Below are 24,425 nucleotides of genomic sequence, written 5' to 3' on the forward strand. Positions count from 1 at the left end.
TAGTGTGATTTGATTCATCTAAATTTTTCAAACCTGAACAAGAAGATATATATTTTATGACGCTTCATTTTAAAAGTTAAGAATTCATCCTACTTTCTGTCATACTATGTAAACAAAACAGGATATCACATCTAATTTCAATCTATCAAAATTCGGTTGCCGTTATTCTATTTTACAAACGAGATTATGAAGCAAACATGTTGTCTTTACCATGACTAGGTATAATTTCGTTAATTGTTGCATGAGTCAGTTTTTTAAGACATGACATGACCCCACAGTAAAAGAGCACTGTGATGTTTCAGCGGTTGAACGGTCACTTTTCTGGGCTTATCCTGCTGCTGTGGCTGCACGCGCAGCAGCCGTTGCGTGAGGCTGATGACGCACTGTAGTGGCAGAGATGATCAGCACCGCTGGATGTGTGGTGGCGTTTGGCTAAGCAAGGCGGAAAATACACTTATTTGGAATGGTGGAAATGTAATTGGAGCTATTACAATTGAAGATGGGGAAATGACAGGATTCCGTCATTCCTCCTCGGCGTTTAGCCTCTCATCGTGGTGTCACTGAGGAAGGTAACGTCGTTGGGAACCGTCCGGGAGATGGACGGGGGGACTGCGGAAACCGGGGGTGACGAGAGGATGAGTGGGGAAACGGCTGCCAGCTGTTTACAGCTCGACTTGGGGGATACCGGTACGTATGTCTCTTCTTTAGCAATAGAGTCATTCTGTTTCAATCAGCCAGCATTTTCGGTGGGCTTATCCAAACCTAGCTTCCGGTGGTAGCAGGTGCTTTGTGGGTAGAAGTTGGACTCAAAGTGGGGAGGCATCTTACCAAGCAGCATTTGAATGTATGCAACCCCAGCAGGATGATTTAAAAGTCCAGAAAATACCACTGTAGCTGAAAAAAACTTGAGTCAGAGGAACCTAAGCTGTAGAGATGAATAATAAATTGCTAGGTTAGATAACAGTGTCAAGATACAAGTCAGTGCTGCTCTATTGTAAAGGTCTATAGTGTCAGAGGACCACTGCAGGCTGATACACACATACACACAGGCTCATAGTAGTGATGTATGTACACAGTCCAGCAAGACCTGATGAAGCTACATAGGGATGAGTATGACATCCAACCAGTATGACTGTGGAGAGATTACATGTAGGCTACACATACACACACATACACATGATTTGTATGCACAGCCACCACCATAGTAAATAGGCACTCAGCCCCCTCAAGTGTCATTTTGCTTCTCTCTCTTTACACTTTTTCCCTTTCTTCGTATTGTAATTCATACCACTAGTCTCTTCCTCTACATCTACAGAGTACTTTACATAATCTGATATGGTATAATATCATAAACCACGCACTAATCCCATGGGGGTATCAATTCCAAGCCTCTCTTTGGATGTCACAGCTAAAAATACAACAGAGCATGTGTGACCGCTTTATGTGCACATTTTAGAAAAAGAAGCATTTGAGTGGATCCCACAAGTTGTTTTAGTGCATGCATGTTCATATACAGTATAGTATGTGCGTGTACATATGAGTACTAAGGGTTGCCATTAAATCCACCAGATTACACTTTAGTTCAAAGAGCCTCACGGCATAAAAGTCTACTCCTGCACTGAGCATCACATTAATGTCACAGCAACAGGCCGTCACTTTCTCAGCTAAGAGAGAGAGATCTAATCCTCTTTACTGTGGCATCTACACAGACAGGCCTGGAGGCACAATACTCTGTGACACCAAATGTTTCATTACAAGAATATCTGAGTGAGCTTTCTGTGGATTAACATATCTGGAGCAGTTCATCTCAAGCACATTTTAGCAAACCATAGCACAGGTAGCCTAGCTGTCATACAGTATGTAAGAATGCAGTTTGTTTACAGCTCAGTGACATATTATTCTGGCCTGACCCTAATCCAACAGAGGCTCACTGTTTGTGTGTGTCTGCTCCAGTGTGCTCCATCCCATTGTTTCTGCCTGACAGGCTTTGATACTGATAATCTGGAGGTTACAGGTGTGGCCAAACAAGGTGTCCTCTCAAAGACACCAATGTTCACTCAGTGGTTGTATTTTGTTCCTAAATATTGTGCTTATATTGCATGAATACGTTAATTCATATTAATTTTAAGTGACATTTTGAGCCCAAAGTTTCATAAGCACAAAAAAGTATTCAACATTTGTCGTTTGAAAAAAGCCATATTCATCAATTTTAAGGGTAAATTACTTCAATACAAAGTGGAAAAGTCAAAATAAATATTGCAGTGTAAAAAACATCTGCATTTTAATGAGGGAAAAAGTAATATCCTTTTAATTAGGGCACAAGTAGAGGTGTGTACTGACCAAGGTTATAATAGTTTTGGATTTGTCATTATAGTTTAGTTTTAGTTAGTTTTGACATTTTATTTTCCATTACAGTTAAGTTTTAATTAGTTTTAGAGCGGGCATTCTAGTTTTTATTTAGTTTTGATTTTTACAAGGCTTAGTTTTAGTTTAGTTTTAGTTTTTTTATACCTTATTAACCAGGTGCAGGATTCAAAAAGGTCAGAGTAAATATTTTATCATACTGTTTATTTTCAAGTCCAAAATAGTGCTCACTGCTCAGTCAATGCTGATACTAAAATGTTGGCTGCTGCCTTAAACACATGAAAATAATATAAACTTAGTATAAAAAATATAAGCATAAATTATATAAAATAATGTTGACATAAATTACATAAAAATAATATTAACATAAATTATAAAAAAACACAATATAATATGAGCTTCAATAAATAAAAACTTGGACTCTGTAACAATTAAACTATTACAGATGCTCTGATTCGTTGCTCCATTGCGTTTCTTTGCAGCACAGAGCACAGCCAGTCAGTGCAGTAAACAAGCTTGTCCCTATATGTCACTATGATGGTGCTGTGCGGCGCTGACAACTGCCGAAAACTGCCGTAAAATTGGTTGGGGAAATGTGTCGGATTAATTTAAATCCTAAAGGCTATTAATATTGTCAGAAACTATAACTAAGGGAATTTTGTCTGTCATTTTAGTTAATTTCAGTTAGTTTTGTGAACACAAGATACAGTTTTATTTTACTTATCGTTTTTGTTTTCTTTTCTAGTTTTTATTAGTTTGAGTTAACTGCAATGTATTTTAAATTTTAGTTTTCCTTTTTAGTTTTGTTTTAGTTAACTATTATAACCTTGGTACTGACTTTTCTCCCGAAATGTGATTGGCCATCCCAGGGGCCACTTTAAATCCCATAGCTTTGATTGGCCATTTACTTTGGCTGAGGCGATACATGTGTTCGAATCAATATGGACTGTTTTGACAGTCCAGATAGGGTTTTTCTTTTTATTCAAGCATAGTATTAAATATTAAAGCCAAGAAAAAAATGTGTAGCCATTCTGCTTGTTTTCAAATGAAAAACTAATCCAAAATATTTTAACAGTTCTACTTCTGATATTTGTAAAGTAGATAGTTAAGACACAGAGGGTTAATGCTTTTTTTGTGTGCGCACAACAGACAACCAAGCCTATGTCAGTGCCTTACTTGGGCTGCCCAAAGTAAAAAAAAAAAAAAAAAGAGCGCAGAAAACACCAATGGGTACACAAATATTGGATAAATTTCAAATGAAACTGGAATTGTATGTCTCTGTCAACTATTTCCATTTAAATTCAACTCTATGTGTCTGGTAGAAGCCTGGTAAGAATGGCTGAATGGTGAAGACTGATGGGGTAACTGCTCTGAGGAATAAATGTACACTGTGGAAATGTTTTGTATTTATTTAAAGAAGATTGATTAAAAGACAAAGCTTATTCCAGATAAAACTTAACTCTTCTAAGATAAAGAGACTCAAAAAACTTGTCTCTTATAAAAAAGTAATAAACACTATGTTCACCCCTGCTATACTAGTTTGAGGTTGGGACTACAACAAGACAAGGTTGATTTACTGACATTACAGTAATAGATACCTTTTTTTTTGGCAAGATGCACAAGTGTGAAAAAATGAAGTTGCCCCAGTATAGCTGAGTTATTTTTTTATTTTTTTTTTAGGTAAATTGAGTCTAACTCATTGCAATAACTGGGCCTATGAATGTGTCTCAGGTTGCAGGCCCCTGAGCTGAGCCATATTATAAAATGTTATCACTGCAGCAGACACCTCTGTCCAAAGAATCATATCAACAATGAGCTGTTAAGAAACTAGCATTTTTACTGTGATTTGGTCAGTTTGTCAATGTTCCACTGACTGATGAATATCAACACCAGTTTGACTGAATGCACTCATGACGAAAAAAAATCAACGTATCGAGGTATCAGGATTTGTTGTCAAAAATTCTTGTTTTTTTCCTCCCAAATTTAAATCCTTCATTTCAGTCTTTGTGTATAAGCTGGGTTGGAAAAAAAATTGACACTACAGATCCCTGTGCACTCTTTTGGAAAATAAATGATTTAGTCTGTGGATATCATCATCATCACTCAACTTTTTCACATAACCTTGTGTTAATAAAAGCAAAGCAAAAACCACAAAACTCGTTAATATTGAAGAATCACAATTTAAATCGAACCGGCACCTGGAACATCGTAAAAGAATTGAATCGTGAGAAAAGCGTATTGTCCCCGCCCTTCTGTTGACCCCACTCAAGAGACTTCACCATCACAACAGTGATTATATTTGCACCACCAGTATTGTGCTTTGCTTTCAAACTCTCCCACAGTGTTTGCTGTGCATGGCTTAAAGAGTCGTTATCCGTGCGTTGTCAGCTGCTCTCCCTTAATCTTCACTCTCACATGACCTGCAATTTAGCACGACGATGATGATGTTAACCAAGCAGTTTGTAGAACTGCTCAGCATTAAGCACTGCCTCTATCCCCATTCATTTCCTTTCTTCCTGCCCTCTGTTCCTCTGCCATGCACAGACACAAACAAACAGTTGGGTCGTTCATGTCAAGAGGGAAAAAAAGATTTCATCCTAATCCTGTCGTGTGATTGGCTGGTGGTGTGGATCTGGAGACTTTAGCCAATGGCAGTACTCAGATTAGAGAGGAAGTCAATCCAATACAGAGTTTCAACCTTCTCAGTACAAATCTCACTGAGCCAGTAATAGAAAACAAAGAACGCTCTAGGTGACTACTTGATGTGAGGCTTTCTGGACAGTGACACTATTGGTAACCTGTAGGCAGTGAAATCTTCTACGGTGAGTCAACCGCCAAATTATTCTAAATTTAAGCTAAATTAGGATTAAAATCACAAAATAGTTCTGAATAGATTTATCTACCAGGGCTGAGAGATGTATTGCCATTATATCTTTATCTAGATACGAGCATTCAAGATATTAGTATCCCAAAATCAACAATATCGTTGCAGTAACAACAATTCATTTTTTTGAATAGTGCTTAGTTTTCACTACACTCAGTCAAACTGTATTGTATTGATATCAAGATATCTGGCATTAATATGGAGATGTAAAATTTTGTTCATATCATTCAGCCTTAATGTCTACAGTAGTTTTATATCCTTGATCTGACACTTCCTGCGCAACTATTCTGCACAACTATTAGGGATGGGTACCTTTCACATTTGAAATGATACGGTACCAATACCCGGTACCTGGCAATCGGTACCGTTTTTTTTGTGTTTATGTGGTAAAAAATATAAATTTCTTTAATAATAAAATATACATATATTTTGCAGTTTAACATATCTATTCTTCAATATATAACCTTGCAATGCTGCATTCATGTTCAGCATAGAAAATCACCTACTCTTCCACTCCCTCACAGTCACAAGGATGCATTTAGGTACCTTAACATGGTACCTTTTGATTTTACATGAATCGGTACCCGGTAATTTTGACAGAATTCGGTCGGTACCTATAAAAGTACCTAATTTGGTACCCATCCCTAACAACTATACATATTTATATGATCAAATAAATCAAATGAAGATCAGAGAAATACATGTTTCCCAGTGAGACTGAGTTACATTTACCTTCAGCTCACATTGTTGTAATGTTGCAAGGTAACAGAAAAAGTCTCAAACCTGCTTATTTTGTTTGCCATTGTCAATCAAGTTAATGAAAAACATGCTTTGATGCAAGTCTGGGAAGAGTTGAGATTTCTTGCTTAACGGATATGATTTAATAATGCTAATTGACAACCCAATCCAGAATCTTATTTACCCATGTCATTCTTTCCTTCTCTGTCTGTTTTGGTTTCACAGATCCAGCCAAGAGGGCTCAGATAACAGAGGTGAGACGCTACTTCACCCAACGAATCAGTCTGTCTCACATGTTCTCTTTTGTCCTCTTGCTTGTATTGGTTTCCTGCAAACACTGCAAGCAGTACCCACATGTATCATATCTACCATCGCCTTTCTGTTTTCTGTCCATGCTACAGATGCCGTCCCCATTTGGATCGGGCCCAGCTCATGAGAAAAAGATCGGCCACAGGAGGGTCGATGCCTCTGGAGAGACAACATACAAGAAAGTAACGTTGTTTGCCTCATCTGTCTGTTTGTGCTTAATGTTGGAAAGCGTGTTCGTAGGTTTGCTCATCATCACAGACCTTCCACCCACACATTTCTCTGAATCTTCCTTTCTTCGCCTCCAGACCACCTCCTCTGCCTTGCAAGGGGCCATCCAGCTCGGCATTGGGTACACTGTTGGCAACCTCAGCTCCAAGCCCGAGAGGGATGTGCTGATGCAAGATTTCTACGTGGTGGAAAGCATCTTCTTCCCCAGGTGCATTTGTGTGTGAAGACGTTTGTGTGAAAAAAAGTGTGATTAGGTACTTTTTGATTACGATCTTTAATCTTCCTCTACGCTTTGTGTGTTCTCCAGTGAAGGCAGTAACCTCACTCCAGCCCACCATTACCCAGACTTCAGGTTTAAAACATACGCCCCTGTGGCCTTCAGGTACTTCAGAGAGCTGTTTGGGATCAGACCAGATGACTACCTGGTGAGATTTCTCCTATTTGTGATACGTTATGATAGAGTGAGAGTTTTAAATGTCTGTTTTAGTGCTCTAAAGCAAACAGTTACACAGCAAATATGATCATTAGATTCACAACAACTGAAAGTTAGGTAACACCTGATCTACCCTCCTCTCTAAAATTATCAAAATTGCAATATCTGGTCAGTCAAAGTAGTTAGAACATTGTCCTCACTGGATCCAGCTTAGCTCAAGTTGTCCAGCTAAGAAGATGTTTTTCTCCTTGCCATTATTTCAAGTCGTGGTGAACAAATGTGGTTTCCAATAATACGACCATGTGCAGCCTATAATTGCTTCACTTGATGGGTGTTAGGAGATGACTTTTTATGCCATATTAATAAAAATGTAGCAGTTGATTGATAATGTAGTTGGACTGGAGTCTGGAGGCATGATGAGAAAACAATCTATTGGCGGCAGGATATAGGTATTTATTCATAGTGTCAGTGTTAGTGACTGTAAAGGATCTGATAGTTTAGCACTTTAATTTCAACATGTGTGAATCAAGGTAATAATAGTTTTGGATTTGTCATTATAGTTTAGTTTTAGTTAGTTTTGACATTTTTTTCCATTACAGTTTAGTTTTAATTAGTTTTAGAGCAGGCATTCTAGGTTTTATTTAGTTTTGATTTTTGCAACAAGGCTTCGTTTTAGTTTAGTTTTAGTTTTTTTATACCTTATTAACCAGGTGCAGGATTCAAAAAGGTCAGAGTAAATATTTTGTAATATTTGTTGTAATGTTTATTTTCAAGTCCAACATAGTGCTCACTGCTCAGTCAATGCTGATACTGAACTGTTGGCTGCTGCCTTAAACACATGAAAATAATATAAAATTAATAAAAAAAATATATAAACATGGACTATATAAAACTAAAATAAACATAAATTATATAAAACAATATGATATGAGCTTAAATAATTATAAACTTGGACTCTGTAACAACGAAGGCAGACTCAAATACAGTTAAAGTCAGACTCACATGAAATTAAACTATTACAGATGCTCCACTACGTTTTGTCGCAGCACTGCGCACAGCCAGTCAGTGCAGTAAACAAGCACGTCCCAGTACGTCGCTTTGATGGTGCTGTACGGCACTGACAACTGCCGAAAACTGCCGTAAAATTGGTTGGGAAAATGTGTCTGATTAATTTAAATCCTAAAGGTTATTCATATTGTCAGAAACGATAACTAAGGACACTTTGTCTTTAATTTTAGTTAGTTTCAGTTAGTTTTGTGAACACAAGATACAGTTTTAGTTTACTTATCGTTTTCTTTTCTTTTCTAGTTTTTATTAGTTTGAGTTAACTGCAATGTATTTTAAATTTTAGTTTTCATTTTTAGTTTCGTTTTAGTTAACTATTATAACCTTGGTGTGAATGAAGTCAGACAAAAAGAAATTAGACTGTTCTGTATTCTCTGGGACAATTTTTGGTATTTAAATTTAAAGTAATACAGCGCTGTCAACAGGTTTCCCTTCCAGTTTCACTAACTGTGTCATTTATGTCATATTTTTGACTGTGGCACTCATGATATTAATCCTGCACTTTATCTTCCCTGAGCTTGTTGTGCTCTTAGTCAATCAGATGTTGTGGTGTATCATTGTTAAAATTATCATTAACATAGGCCACGTACCAAGTTTCTTATTGCATTACACTGAATCACATCATGTTGTATTAGTCACATCGCTTTGTAGCAAATCGTGTTAGTGCGTATCTAGGGCTGCAACTCCCAGCCCTGAATGTAAATACATGACTTCTTTCTGTGTTGGGTGATCTGATGTCAAAGTGGCATTATTGTTCCAAAAGTTTGGACGATTCTCTTTATAGCTACATTTAGTTTGACGTTAACTGACACAGTTTTAAAGTCAGTTTCAAAGGACATGGAAGTTTTTTTCTCTAACACTGTGGAGATTACAATTACATGGAAACAACCTAAATAATCAAACCCATATAGAGATGAATGAAAGCAGTCAAAAATGTAAATCTGTAGGGTATGTTGATGGGAATTCTGTGAGTGTGAAAGAAAATGCAAACATACAAAGTTCAGTTTGAGCTTGGGGACTTTTAGAACTAGCCAATCAGAGAGTCATGGAGGTAACTTCTGCTTCACAGCAAAAATTGTGAGCAACGAAAAAGTGATAGAAATATATCTATGTTTAATGTAGCACACATACAGTGCCAATGCCGGCACATGCTTTGACATACAGTGTTCCCGGCTTCACGTTTAAGCTCACGGGCTCCCTGTGCCAAACAGAGATTAACAGACTAATGCTTTCTTTTTTAAACTTCAAGCAACTGACAGCAGACAGAGAAGGGAGTGCCTGTGTGTGTTTGTGTTGATGGAGGAGAGGTGGAGCACAGGTATAATTGCATTGTACTAATTTAGAAAGCTTGGTACATTGAATTACTTTGTTGGGTAAATTACCTGCATGCACTGGACACTTCCTTTGTACCCGACAACATGCGTGTCCCGATTCTTACCACCCGTGAACTGACGTCTCTATTTACAGTGACTTAATGGTTCCCATCACTGTAAGATATTTAGGGTCATTCTGAACTGCTGCCAACCTCAGTGTTTGTTCTGAGCTGCTAAGTATGCAGTGTAAAAAGGATTATAGCCGTATTTCCACAGCTAAGTTATTAGCTTCACTAAAGTTCCAGATTCTACGTTGAGGTGGAAGTGTCATGGTGAACAGTTTAAACTCCTAACAGCCTAGATGTGTGATTCTTGCCTCCCACACACAGAACGCCTTTGTACCAAGCAGTGCACTTTAAAGCAAAGTTCCCTTCAGCTGCTGATGAGCAATGCCATGTGAGTGGGTAGATGTGTTAGTCTTTTGGTCGGCTTTTTGAAAGCTCAGTTGGATCAAACGGTAACGGAGCGGTGCCTCAGTGCTGCACCAATGAAGTGTTCAGCTGAGGATGAAATTACAAACTGGGTGAAACGAACATCTCTGGATTTGGCGCTGTGGTAACCTTCATTAGAGGGACACAGTTGTAGCTTTCACAGCAGGCTGGAAATCATCTTGATACAGCTTTTTCAGAAATTGTGTGTTATATTTTAAAAAAACAGTTGAGACACCAACACTATTAAATGTTCATCTTCTTTTTATCTTTTCTAGTATTCTCTGTGTAACGAGCCGCTGATTGAGCTGACAAACCCGGGAGCTAGTGGCTCCATATTCTACGTCACCCGAGATGATGAGTTCATCATTAAAACTGTGCAACACAAAGAGGCAGAGTTTCTGCAGAAACTGCTCCCTGGTTACTACATGGTAAGTCAGACTGCACATCTACTCTTATAGGAATCCATAATCAGCTGTTACAAAATGCTGGAACATTCTTCATGTTTCATCTCATCACAATATTGAGCTAGGTGTAGGGCTGAACGATTTTGGAAAATAATCTAATTGCGATTTTTTTGGACCAATATTGTGATTGCGATTTAGCATGCAATTTAATTTATTTTAATTCTATTTTTTTATTTTTTTATTATTATCTCTTTTTTTTTTTTTTTTTTGGGGGGGGGGGGGGGGGGGGGTATTTTTTGCATTATTTACTTATTATTTCATTAATTATTAAAACAATTAATAAAATCATTCTATAGTATGAAGGCTAGGCCTACATGTTGTAATGAAATGAAATAGACTGAAGGTTTGTGTACATGAAACTTTTTAAAAATTTTATATTAAACAATTGCACTCTGTTACGTTGCGATGTCGGTTTAAATTCGATTAATTGTACAGCCCTAGCTAGGTGTTTTGCCTTTAAAACATAAACAGGTAACGCTTTACTTTAGAGGTCCACAAATTTCATCACACTTAGTTAATAAGTAGACAAAGTTTTTCTTATTTCTTTTAAATTAGCACATAACTTCTTTAAAATAGTGTCCAAATTTATTGTCGCAAGTCACAATTGGTAGGTTATTGTTTTTTCTGGGTTTTTTTTCCAGTTTCTTTGAAATTTACTCCAAATTGCAACATAAGAAGGTGACGATTAGCAAATAATTTATTTGAAATTAAATCACAACCCACCACAAAAAGTTTTTAGAAGCATCCCAACGTTTCTGTTATTTCCAGAGAAGCAGGTGATAAATAGCTGCTTAGTTCTTGAAAACAGAAGTTAGATTCATTGTTTCCTCTGATAATTATCTTTGAAATGTTAATGAATAATTCAATTTCCCAATAAGCAGTTGATAGTTAGCTATTTGTTATTTAATTTCACCAAGTTCTTTAGTACCCAGTTTGTTGATTTGCACAATTGAGATCACATGTAAAATGATAAACCTTTATGATTAGGTCTATAATGTTTTACATGATACAACTGAAGGCTTCAGATGTGATATTCACCAAGAGTGGGGTTGGAAATTGACCTTATCTGATTGTGATAGACACTGTGAGTACAGGCTCTCTGCAAAACAGAATCTGGACTGAAGTTATGTGCTAATGTTCACCAAATTTTCATGAAATTTTGGGGGTAATTTCAAAGAAATAAGAAAAAAACTTTAATTATTAACTAAGTGCGATGACATTTGCAGCCCTCTAAAGTAAAGTGTTACCCATAAATACTTAGCATGAAACATCAAACATAAAATATGTATTATCTTTTAGATTACCTGCCTGACCCTTTCAGAAATGGAAAATTGAAACACTACCAGCGTTTTAATTGTCCTCAATGAGAGGTTTGGTGGAGTGGGTGTGGGGTGCATAAGAGTGCATGCTTAGGAGAGCAGCTGAAACTTCCAGTCATCTTTATCCTCTTTGCCCTGCCCCCTGTTGTTTGCCCCGAGCACCACTGACGCCAGCAGGTGACTCTGTAATAGAGTTGAGCAGTGAGGTTGTTCCTGACAGAGACCCAGGCTAAGTACTCCTAACAGGTTAATCGTCTACATGAAAGAGCCACACAAGAATGTGCTGAGGCCTGTTCTGTTGTGTCACGCTGTCCTGCAGGTGCATGGAGCTGCAGTCAAACACATCAGGCCTTAAGTAGACTTCCAAAGGGTTCACAATGAGGCGCAGTAGGAAAAGGGTTGTCCCAGTATATCATAGGTGCATATTTTACATTACATTAATACATTAAATCTGAAACAGATTAATTTGCTTTGTTATTTTCTGGCAGCCATTAAATCAATTCACAGGGACAGGGTCACCCAGGCTCAGTTTTATTACACACAAAGAGCACATATGGGTCAGTCAATAAAATGTTGTGAATCACATCTGTGGTTGTATCTCCTGCAAAATCTACCAAAGCAAAACAGTTGAGTGCATTTCCATTTTAAAAGATTTTCTGTTCACAATAACGCTTAAGGCACAGCAGGAAAAACGGTATCAGAAGTCTTTATTATCTGCTGGCTCACATGCCTGTCTTCTCCTCTGTCTGTAATGGACACTGATTAGTCAGCATTAATCATTGTTGGCAAAAGTGTTGCTGGCATGGTGTAAAGCCTATAACAAGTTTACTTAGTAAAGGTTTTTGTTATTGGGTGTATTAGAGAGTTACCTGCTTACGTCAGACAGAGACAGATGAAAACAACCAGGCTGCCATGACACAGGGTTGTGGTTTGCATCCCTTATTAAATCCCCACAACACAATGCCAAAGTAGGAGGACAAGGACGTTGGAGAAACAAAGGTTCTCAACCTTCAAATCCTCTGTCCTTGAGACTACGTCCTGTTTGTCACTGGTGAAACAAGCTGACATTTAGTCCAACCACAGCTACATTTAAACCCCGTTTCCACCAAGCAGTTCAGCATTTTACGGTATTTCTACTGGCTAACCGAGTCGAGCCGTCCCACTTTCTGGCGCCGCTCTGTAGGGTTGCCAGACTAAACCGATCCGATCTCGGAGGGTGGAGCTACAACACTGCAGACCATTGATTGGTCGAAACAATAGTCACTTACCACGTAACACTGGCTGCATTTCTCCTGGTGGCACACAGACTTCTCTGAAACAAATCTTGATTGTGCTTTGTATCATAGAGCCACATGCCAATCACAGAGAGGGACAAAATGTTGGATGTCTTCCATCATTGCTCTCGGTTTACTTAGTCGCGTTTTTTCTTCTTTGTTTGATTTATTAGCAGGGTACACTGTGTCGCGCTGCTTTGGCGTCACACTGTTATGTTACTGATGCGGCTGTCGGCATCTGGCTTACACGCCACCTACCAAGAGGGGGCATAGTTGGCTGTGGAAATGCAAACAGGACCAAGCTTAACCAAGCCAACCCGTACCAAACTGTACTGATCTGAACCGGACTGCTTGGTGGAAATGGGGCTATATTTGCTAAATATACATTTTGTGGGCTGTGCTTGATAAACAGAAGCAGTGTGCGCCTGTAGACTGCATGCCTTACACTGTTATTGTTTTTGTGTTAATTTTCTTCCCTTCCTAATTTCCATTGTCTGCTTCATGAACCCAGAACCTGAACCAGAACCCTCGGACTTTGCTGCCAAAGTTTTTTGGCCTCTACTGTGTCCAGTGTGGGGGCAAGAACATCAGAGTTGTTGTGATGAACAATATTTTGCCACGCTCTGTCCGGATGCACCTCAAGTTTGATCTCAAGGGCTCAACGTACAAGAGGAGAGCATCCAAGAAGGAACGAGAGAAGTCCAGACCCACTTATAAAGACCTGGACTTTCTGAGTGATGTTCCTGAAGGCCTCACCCTGGACCAGGACACATACAGCGCTCTGGTCAGAACTCTGCAGAGAGACTGTCTGGTGAGAAGGAGACTGGGGTGGACGATTTGAGTGCACATCATTTTATTTTATTTTAACTTAAAGAAGCAGCACAGACAGCTACACACATTGTTCCTGTTCTCACAAATATTTTGATGAAATATTAAAAATCAAAGTTCGGGATGCACCCAAACAATCTGGAGAATGGTCCAATAAAGACTTAAAATGTTAGATGGGATATTTATTCACATTTTTATATTTAGTCAACTCAGCTTTAAGGCCAAACAGAGTGAAAAGCATCTCATGCATTTTCAACACAAGCCCGTCCCACCCTGACTGATGTGTTTTCCTGTCAGGTTCTTGAAAGTTTTAAGATTATGGACTACAGTCTGCTGCTGGGAATCCACAACAAGACCCAAGCAGAGCGAGAGCAGCAGTCTCAGGGCTCGCCAGCAGGAGGTGCGGATGAAACCAAGCGTGCAGCTCAGAAAGCTTTATATTCCACTGCCATGGAGTCCATCCAGGGAGGCTCCACCTGCAGGGACCCTCTGGACCATGACGACACGTAGGTCACCTTTTACAGTGTTTGCCCTTTTATCTCATTACATTAACAAATGATGCAAACTAACTCCTCTCTGTGTGTAGCATGGGAGGAATTCCAGCTGTGGGTGGTAAAGGAGAGCGCCTCTTGCTGTTTGTTGGAATCATTGACATCCTGCAGTCATACAGGTAGGCATTTAAAAAAACAAACAACAAAAAAAAGCAATTTAGTATGAAGGGATTATCAGTCTACGTCATCATAAAGATGTGCACGCATCTTGATCGCAGAAGCAGCGTTTAGCTCCATTCATTCAGACCAGTTAGCGGTTTTTAAACACCAAACTCAACCTGTTATCAGCATAAAAAAGTACGGTTGTTTTGTGGTTAGTTTTTAGAAACAATACTAAACAACAGAGGCAACGTCTATCGAGTTTTGACCGTCACAGAGCAACCAGTGTTTTGGAGTTAATAGCGACCATGCTAACTGGTGACTCTCAGCCGACAGTATCAGTGATTAACGGCTGAGAGTCACCAGTCAACAGGGTCACACTTTACGCTGAAACACCAGCAACGTCTGCTGGTAAATAATTAACTCTGGACATATTTTTCTTGTTCTCTTATTATGAATTGGGTCTCAGACTCAGCAGTCTGTGCTTCTTTTGGTTTGGGAGGGTTTCTGATTTATTGCCTCATAAAATCATCAACATTAGAACAACTTTAATGGTATGGCCACACCAAACACTAATTTGCTGCGCGATTACATACTAAGTCAATGCAAAGAAGCGTTGAGACGCCGATTCGCCTCGGGCGGTGCGTTTGGGGCGTTTGGCGTGACACGGTTGTGCGTTTGGAGCGTTCACGTGTTTAGGCGGTAGACACGAATTCGCTCGAGTCCAAAATGCTGAACTTTTGACGTGAATTTGTGTGAAGGCTTGCCGTGGCCGCCAATCAGTGATGACATTCCCCCACGACGTCTTTGATTTGATGACCTGTTCCGGCTCTAACTCCGCCGGAGGATGGAGGAGAAAACCATCTGTGTGGTGTGTTATCATCCAGAGTTATACGATATGACGTGTGTACTCTACAGAGACCAGAAAAAAAGGAGCGGGCTGGGTGAAAGTTGCTGAGGAGACAGGTTTTGGGGGTAAGCTCTGTAAACACTCGTTTCCAGCTGGATCTGCCTGCACGGGTCATCACTGAGTCCGACTGTGTTTTCCTCAGTGGAGTTTTGAGCCTGATAGAGAGGAGGGAGGAGTGCGGGCAGGGGCAGAGCCAGGGAAAAGATGGAAGTTCTCTGCGGTCCTCTCTTTCCTCGACCCCTTCATTATCCCCAGGGAGACCTCCGGGAACATGGGTTGGGGGTTCAGGTGGTCGGGGGTTCGGGTGGTCAGGGGTTCGGGGGGTAGGGGGTTCGGGGGATCGGGGGATCGGGGGATCGAGGATGAGATCGCAGGAAACAGCCAGACAAGGCTGGTGGAGGTGGATTACCAGGGAGAGGCAGCAGGTATTGATTGTGATCTCCAAAGCTTTTACACACTCTCCTGTCATGCTTTTGAAACCTCAGCTCATTGTTATCAGATGCTCTTTTGGGCTTTTGGTCTTTAAATGAACGGGCTCTTCCTGCGCAGGAACGCGCTAACGCGTGTTCGCCCCTCAACTTGTCAAAATAGTTCAGCGTCGAGACTCAGGCGTTCACGCGGTGCGTGACAGGCGATTGGCCCGAATAAATTTGCGAGTTTGCGTTTGGTGTGGCCGCGGCATAAGAGAATCGTTTAAAAAAATGGGTGCCTGATAAAAATGTTCTGTAGAGTTCATTTCTCTCCCAGCTATGAGCTGCAAAGATGTCATATAAGAGAGTTTTTTACAAACAACCCACGCAGCTAGGGTCAGTCTAAGAGACAGTTGTCTCCAGCATAAGATTAATTTTTTGTGGTTACATATTGAGAGTGTCAGATTGATTTGATGTAGAGGTTCACAGCTGTTTGTTTATGCCAACTTATCAACTTCAACCACTTCTTAAACCTCTACTCTCATTCATAGCATCTGCACTCATTGTTTCTGTCCAACATGCAAAGGACATCTCAGGACACATTTAATGACAGAGCTGGATTTCTTTCTGGCTACTAGAGTAGGAAATGATTAGGTTTGGGCTTACAGTAATCCTAGCATTATGTGCTTGCAAGGAATATTAAAAGACAGAGAGGTCACGATGGTAAAATCAATCCCAGACATATCTCTGTCATAAGTACAAACGCAGACACTCAACAGCTGTTTCCAGGACAATGTGCATTGTGCTTGTGCAAAATCTAGCATATTAGTGCAGATTTCAAAATGCAAAGTGCACTCAGAGATTAAGAGTAGATTAAAAGTATTAAAAGATTCAGCTCTGAGCTGCCAGGTAAGTACTATGGGTTGCTAAATGAGTTAAGCTAAATAACTTAATTGTCTTGTCTGACAGATTAATCAAGAAGCTGGAGCACTCCTGGAAGTCCCTCATCCATGACGGGGTGAGTTACAAAACTGTCTGTATTCAAATACAATCAACTAACTCTTTCCATCTTTGAGCCTTTGTTTTGTCACTATCTTTGATTTATTATAAGAAGTGCAGCATCAGTAACACACCTCCTCCTGTCTCTGGCCTTTGCCCTCCACAGGACACAGTATCAGTCCATAGACCTGGTTTCTATGCTGAGAGATTCTACAAATTCTGCAGCTCAATTGTCTTTAAGAAGAGCTGCTGTGAGTTTGGACATTGTTATCAGCATTCTCCTTTCTGACGCCATATCAAACTGATCGAGCATTTTGCCTAATGACCTGAAAGTATCGTCTCCTGCTTTCACAGCGCTGCGATCATCTCCTTCCAAAAGAGGACGAGGGCCTCTCACGTCCAAATCCAGTGCAGGCTCGGTTGGACATCGTCCCTCAGTGAGTGAAGAGAGACAGGAAAACCAGGACAACTTGGAGAACCTTCGTGGCGCTCGCAGCTTTCCGGTGCTGGAGGACAATGGTACAGCTTTTAATCTGTTTTATTTCTATAGTGGCCCAAAATGATGTACGCTGCATAAAGACTCTCAATTATGGGATAAAATGGGGTGCCTAATACCATTACAGCCTTGCCTGAGTACTATGAGACTCTTTAGGGATGTGTCAGTAGCCTCCTTCAAAGCTTGTAACAGGATGCTACTGCAGCTTGTTCGTGCTGCTTGAATAAAATAGTTGAGGACAAAGCAAGAACTGGTGAGTGCTGGCTGTTTCGTTTCACTGAGTCTTTCTGAGCTCAACACACTATTAGCTCCAATTGTCTGCAGCCTAGAACTCCATTTGCCCATTAAATGAAATTAAGTGAGTCTTTATTGATCCCTGAGGAGAAGTAAAGCAGCAGTACTGGAGCTTTTGCAACAGAATCAAAGTAAAAGTTTAACTTTTAACAAAGTAAAGCTTGACCTCCATATCTTAGAAAGTATTTGTGTGTAGAGGTAGCATTATTTTTTTTCCATAGTAACACTCTAGCTTAATGTTCCTATTGTTTTGAAAGCCATAATTGTATATTTATTAATTCATTGCATATATCATTCCTACTGTTTGGCGCATATTAGGAAAAGAGCCACCCTGCACTCCTCCTTCCTTTGAAGATGCTACGACAGCATCGATTGCAACCACGCTCTCCTCCAACAACTCTTTGCCCACAACCCCCTTTGATACTCCAGAGCACCCACGCTACAGGAGGCAAATGCTTTCCCCAAACGTGGCCAGGTGAGAATAATAACATAAGCATTAATTTATAAAAATATCATTTCAAAAACAAACTGCCTTTTTCTCCCTTACTCGTTCATTCTCTTTGTTTTCCTGGCCTGTGTGCTGCGTTGCAGGTCACAGAGATTCGATGTTCGTGGGGAGAAGCAGGACACCATAACAGTGGAAGTGGAGCTCAGGTAAACTCATCGCTCTCATAGCATGTGTTGCAAAACTGCTGTAATGTGTTAAAAGTAATTTTAGTCAAAATTATTTGATTATTATTGAAAGAGAAGTTTTTCATCAACTTAAAGTTAGGGAAAGTATCAGTTTTGGGGTTTATTCAATTTCAGTGCCACATTAAACACATGGACCATGTCACACAGCATGATAGGTTGACCTGGAATGGATTGCAGTGAAGTTTAGTTACTGTTACAGTTTACTTAGAAGACGTATCTTGTTGAGTGGCATCCCTCAGGGATCAGTTCTTGAGACCTTATTTTTAAAGTTTGTGTTTCCTGTTTGTCAAGTTTTACAGAAGGGCATGATTGACTAGAATAGCTATCAGGGCTAATGCATAGATATATATTTCTTGATTCAATGTTGATCAAAACTATCTTGGTATTTTGTTGTGAAGAAGCCCCAACCCACCCAGGGGCACGGTGGGTGATGCCATGAAGTGATTAACCAATCAAGCATCTGTTTATTAGTCACCAAAGTGGCGAAAGTGACAGGTAGTGAGTAAGGATGGGTAACTTTCACATTTGAAATGATACGGTACCAAAGTCCTGTACCTGACAATCAGTATCGGTACTCCAGGGTACCAATTTTTGGTACTTTTTTGTGTCAATGTGGTGAAAAAGATCAATTTGTTTAATAATAATTTACAAATATTTTTTCCAGTTTAACATATTTATTATTCAGTGTATAACCTTGCAATGCCGTGTTCATGTCCAGGTTAGAAAATCATCAACTCTTTCACTCTCTCACGGTCCTTTTGATTTTACGGGAATTGGTACCCGGTACTTTTGACAGAATTCGGCTGGTACCTATAAAAGTACCAAATTCAGTACTCATCTCTATTAGTGAGGTGACTTCAGGACTGACAACATAAATGCATTAAATGTGTGGATGCAACAGAGGAAGGTGATGGATGCCATGTTGTGTAAATCTTCTGTGAGGCCATGTCAGAATAATGCAGCAATACACTGAAATGCAACCATCTGAGCCAACATCATGCTAAGGTTTTACAACCAGTGGTCAAAGAGAAACTCACAGATCACACACAGCAAAAATGGAAATTTAAGCCAGTGTATATCTCATTTTCAAGACACAGAAGTAAAACATTCTTTTTTTAATTGTCAGGTGAACGTGGCGAACATAATTTTGCGTATAAGACCATTTTTACTGAAAATGAGATGTTTAACATTTGACTTCAGTTTTTGCAGTGCAAACAAAGTTAGCTTAACAACTTGTCTGTCTGCAAACTGTCGAGCTCTGTGCTTGCACATGAGATAAAGCCTGTGGTGATCCTAATCTGTAGCTCTTCCGTTGTGCTCAGGAGATGGTAAACAAACTGGAACCACACTACAGCATACCGCACAAGTTCTGGCGTGCTCTGTTCTCACTTTTGTTAGCCAATATTTACGACTGACAGCACTTAAAAAATGAAGCATTTACTTGTTATTCAATGTTTATTTCAACATTTCAACCCTCCTTTTGTTTTTGCATGGTATTTCATCTTTCATCATCATCACTTGTATGTTTCTTTCATTGGTGTAAAGCCCACTGAGTTACCTTTGTGTTTGACATGTCATATAAAAATTTTGCCTGGCCTTAAAGAATCTTTAATTCTTGCTTTGAACAGTAAAATCCCACAGAGCACTGAGCTCACACAGCTGACGGAAAAGACCTCCCCCAGCCAGCTCTCACCTGATCGCACCATCCCTCCCTCTACAACTCAAGCCTCTGCACACTCTTCTGCTACCCTCCCTTCCTCCTTCATGTCTTCCCCCTCTGCCGCTCAGTCAGCCAGCCAGTCCTCCGCCACACTTTCCTCTTCCATCCGCCCCTCCACCAAACCTCTCACCTCCCCTACAGCCGCTCAGTCTTCCTCTCTGTCTTCCCCAGCTGCACAGTCTAAGTTCCTCTCTCCAGTCCCAAACTCCTCCACCCTCCCTCCTGCCTCAGCATTTACCCCCATCTGCCCTGCACCTCAGCAGTCCTCCACCCAGAGCTCTCCTCACCACTTCCCCTCCACCCCTCCTTCCTCCAACCCTGAGAGCCCTCAGAGGCCACCGCGGGGGCTGGCTGCATCAAGCAATCAGCTGTCCGTATCCAGCAGCCACAACTCACTGGATGGGGAGGTGCCAGTGTCTGACATCTACTTTGTAAGTTTCCTTTGTGTTGTCGTTGTGTTTTTGTATTTTGTTTTTGCTAGTTTTTTTTCTGAGCAGTGAATGTGAAAATAAAGGAAAAAAAGAGCAGCGTCAAAGTTGTAAAACAAAGAATCTGCTTGGAGCCAAAACAGCCAAACAAATCACAATTATCGGAACTTGTAACGACGGCTGAAGATCTAATATATTAATGCACATTTCATACAAAGGTCAGCTGACTGCAGGAAGCTTTCTGTTGGGTTGTTTTGAAGGTAAAGATCATTACTCTTCTTTGGGTCTCTTACAGTGGTCCAGTCAGGACAGCGTGGTAGAGTTATGATGGTGAGGGGACAGAGGGTGTGTGTGTGCTGCCGTCTGCACGTATTACGGGGTTGCTCTCGCTCTTAAAAATGCTTTTCCTGAAAGCACGAGGCTGCTAGGACTCAGTGCTCCTGCTTTTGAATGAATCAGCAACACAGCGGTTGTTTCCTCTGCATTGCATGGTGTATTTACATCTGTCAATCTGCATCCTTATGTCCTGTCAGCTGTACTCACAGCGCTCCATCAATCTCTTCAGTGTTTTTTTTCTCTTTACCACATAACTGCTTCTCTCATTTCACAACTTCCTTCTCATAACGTCGTTTACATTCATCCTCTTTGTTTTCCTGTGCACTCCTTCTATGCATTTGTGTGTTCATCTGTGTGTGTGTTCATCCATCAGTATGCAGATGGCAGATATTGGGTGTACTCTCCGGTTCTTGGCCGCCGTAAGCTAAACTCTAGCTCAAGTTCCAACGTAAGTCACCACCTCAGTAGATAGAGTCATTTGTTCCATGTCCCATCCCAGCGCTGCTAACTGTCACAGCACAGCTGCTCATGGATCTTCAGAAGTACTTGAAGTCAAGTCAAAGTGCATTTCACATGACTTATTCAGTGGTGATGTCTGCAGAAAGTCCATTACATGTGAATAAATGCAGCTTCTGAAGGGCCATCATGTGCATTTAAATAGGAGCATGCGCGTCCTCATGTACCATGTTAGCAGTAAACAGTAACTAGATCAGTGAGAATCTTGGTCCTGAATCACTCAGCTGGACCTTATAATGACCTTTTGCATTTTATAAGCTTTGCAGCACAGAGGAGCTAAGTACCTGATGAAACCAGAACATGCCTTAACATAGAGCAACCTTCCTTTCTAATGTGAAGAATTACCTGTCTGTAAAGGATTTGAAAACATTGAAGCCTCTAAAAGCATGGGTTTAAGTATTTACACAAACAATTAAACTTGGCACAAAAAAGTAAGTTATTTTGTGTTGTGGGTTATGCTTATGCAAAATTAGCCAAGTCTTCTTTACCAAAGCCAAACAAATGTTCTCAGCCAGGCTGCTCATCCCACAAATACATTTTGCCTACAAATGTGGCACCATTTAAAAGAGCTGTGAGGACTTTACAAGTGATCCTGAAGAAGTCGTACTTCTAGAAACATGCCTGATCATAATCCATGACTTTGCCAGCTGTCAAAGTTTATCAGTTAGAAGAGAGATCTGTGTTTTTCTCTGCTGAAAATGATTCCTGTGATTAATTTTGTAGTGATAGTTGACAGTGGGGCTGGACTTGAGTTATAGAGCAGAGGCTAAAACACAGGCTAAGCTAAGTGATAATGTTGATTTCAACCCACAGTCAGCAGTTATTCTGCAGTGGTCTGTTCAAACTTGAGAGTCTATCAATAAAATGAAGAGTGAGGTTACATAAGCTCTGATTGGTGAGGTTGTAAACACTGGTATAACATAGCCAAGATTCACTAACATTATAAGTATAGAGTTTAAAAATGTTGCTTGTTGACACGCTTTGGACAATAGCAATATATAAATATTGATAAATACATAACCTTGTTGCTTTGTATCCAGTAAAAAAAATTGTCTTGAACAAAGAAAAGTAGGGTTCAAAAGAAGATCTGCCGTCAACTCATTTGCTATAAAATAAACTCTGAGTCATGTTCTCATGACAGTGGGTGCTGGTGCTCATGGGAAACAGAGTCCTTATGCTGGAAGAACACTTGCTTTTCCAGATAGTCCTCACAGCCCCTTTAAAAGGCAAATAAACAGACTTTGCATCTGTACAAGATTTTTTACTAAGAAGCTTTGTTACGACAAAAATAATTACCATGTTTATAATGTAAGTGAATTACTAATAGTTAAAGGAGCAGGAAATTTTTAAATGTTTTCAAGCATTTTGCTTTCACTGAGCTCCCACATGGCATTTTAATCCAGATTTTCCACCGACAGTTCATTCTGTCAAATATACTGAGCCATGGTTTTTCTATTTAGTACCTCTGAATTAAAAAAATTAAAAAAGAAACATACATCAATAAAAATGTTAATTTAGCCTCCAAATAAACTTTCTGTACTTTTTATATGTAGTCACCCATACACGCCTCCCCCAAAGAGGATACACTTAAAAATAAAAAAGCACATTTTCTTCTACAGATAAGAGAGCAATCATAGTTTAAAGCTTCCCTCCTGATGCAGTGTAGGGCTCTTAACAGTGTATCTCTCCCTAACTCTTCAAATATGATTCTCCTCCTCTCCTCCTTGTGCTGCCGCCCTCTGCTGGTTGTGTTTGTCATCAGCAGAACCAGGAGGACCGAGGCTGGGTGTGCTCTCCTCAGCACTTCAGCTCAGAGTCAAGAAGAGACTCCGATGGGGAGAGTGAGACAGTAAGTTTGCAGTTCATCCTTTATTCATCCTGAATGTGTTGAAATCCTGATTGTAGTCTTCCTCTGCCTTCATCCATCTCTCTGCTCTTTCAGTAACTCACATTGGGGACAGCAGTGATGGGCGGAAGACGATGCTGTCTCCACGAATCAAAGTTAGCTGCCCAAACTGCATGAGAAGCTTGCAGAGGCTACAGGAATGAAGTATTCAACAACGTAGAGTACAGAACATTCAAACAACTGTAAAGCTAAAATATATGCAAAATACAACCTCAGAGCATCACGTCTGGGACAATCTGACTGACACAGACAGGAACAGAAATCACATGGTACACTCAGCTGAGAGGCACTGTGAATGACTTTAAAGACCGTTGTGATGGTACGTAGGAGTTACTCTGTACGGTGCCAGCTCTGGCTATGCAATATCCAACAAACAAAAACTTTAATCATGCATTTATTTTTAACTAGGGGCATGGCAAATATTGTATATATTTTTATTTGTAGCACTTTATACATGTTCATGTGGCTGCAGTCTTTTTAAATGGTATATTTTGCTGTTTTGTCACCCGTTGATGTTGGAAAACAAAGTTAATGTGTGTTTGTGTGTGTGCTGTGTGTTCACAGTGTTGGTCTGTCAGTGGTGGTCCACATAAGATCAAATTTTGATCTGACGATGAATGGTTGTGTTCAAAATGCCTTATCGACAAACACATTTTCATACCTGTTTTTGATATTTCAATTACATCTAATCATAAAAAAGTCAAAAATTAATATTCAGTATTTTGTTGTCAGTTGATCATCCAGGCTGAGTCCAAACAAATCATTAATGCACCATGAATCCAAGAAAAAAATATCGAGATCAGATCAACTGTTCTGTGTAGATAAACTGTGAGTGTGTGTGTGTGTGTGTGTGTGTGTGTGTGTGTGTGTGTGCTCAAGAACATGAATGTAAGTCTGTTTGTGCCCTTATGTCCTTGTGTGCATGTGTTTGCATGCATCTGGATATGTTGTTGGAGGACATGTCAGTGTTCGTCCTGGTTTTTGTCAAACCGTCTAAAGGTGCACATTCCATTTGTCGTAACGGGCCGTGTAAGTGTGGAGCAGCTATGAGCATGTTGGCTGTGAAAGAAAAATGAAAAATACAGCAGGAACCCTCGTGTTGACAAATAAGCAAACAAAACACACTGAGCTCAACTGAGATAACCTGTATTCTGTTCGGTTCAGTAGAAAACATGAAATGACCCCACATGGTAGCGTTCTTCTTCCATACTTGTTGCAATAAGAATGACCAGATTTAGACTTCCTTGACTTCATCAGTAAGCAGAGCTGTAACATTTCACTGTATTCTATGAGTCTGCTAAAGCTAACCTGCCTATTTGTAGGCAGCAGTGTTTGTAGCTGATCACTGTGTTGAAGA

At 40.0% G+C, this 24,425-nt stretch overlaps 1 protein-coding gene across 4 annotated transcripts; it reads left to right on the forward strand.

The window, feature by feature from the left end:
- The first annotated feature begins 372 nt into the window (after positions 1–372).
- On the forward strand, positions 373–24,425 carry LOC141804616 (phosphatidylinositol 4-phosphate 5-kinase type-1 gamma-like). 4 transcript variants are annotated; one of them, XR_012599646.1, is made up of 18 exons: positions 373–687; positions 6,212–6,240; positions 6,388–6,477; positions 6,601–6,731; positions 6,831–6,948; positions 10,101–10,253; positions 13,394–13,693; positions 14,008–14,216; positions 14,297–14,380; positions 16,650–16,698; positions 16,846–16,930; positions 17,034–17,198; positions 17,788–17,944; positions 18,061–18,123; positions 19,791–20,313; positions 20,606–20,640; positions 22,925–23,011; positions 23,105–24,425. XR_012599646.1 is itself a non-coding variant. In XM_074689135.1 (17 exons), the coding sequence occupies exons 1-17, from the start codon at positions 597–599 to the stop codon at positions 23,105–23,107; spliced, it is 2,337 nt and encodes a 778-aa protein (XP_074545236.1). In that variant the 5' UTR covers positions 373–596; the 3' UTR covers positions 23,108–24,425. The 4 variants fall into 4 exon arrangements, 2 of the variants coding, with proteins under 2 accessions (XP_074545236.1, XP_074545237.1); XR_012599645.1 differs by having other exon boundaries at positions 22,928–23,011; XM_074689135.1 differs by lacking the exon at positions 20,606–20,640.

Source organism: Halichoeres trimaculatus, unplaced genomic scaffold, assembly GCF_033239565.1.
Source record: "Halichoeres trimaculatus isolate MK-OKI-2021-1 unplaced genomic scaffold, fHalTri1.1 fHalTri1_scaffold_15, whole genome shotgun sequence".
Classification (NCBI taxonomy): domain Eukaryota; kingdom Metazoa; phylum Chordata; class Actinopteri; order Labriformes; family Labridae; genus Halichoeres; species Halichoeres trimaculatus.

Coding starts and splice junctions, on each gene's coding strand:
- LOC141804616 (XM_074689135.1), top strand. CDS start 597: ATGGACGGGGGGACTGCGGAAACCGGGGGTGACGAGAGGATGAGTGGG. Junction 688..6,211: donor GCTCGACTTGGGGGATACCG/GTACGTATGTCT, acceptor TTGGTTTCACAG/ATCCAGCCAAGAGGGCTCAG. Junction 14,381..16,649: donor GACATCCTGCAGTCATACAG/GTAGGCATTTAA, acceptor CTTGTCTGACAG/ATTAATCAAGAAGCTGGAGC.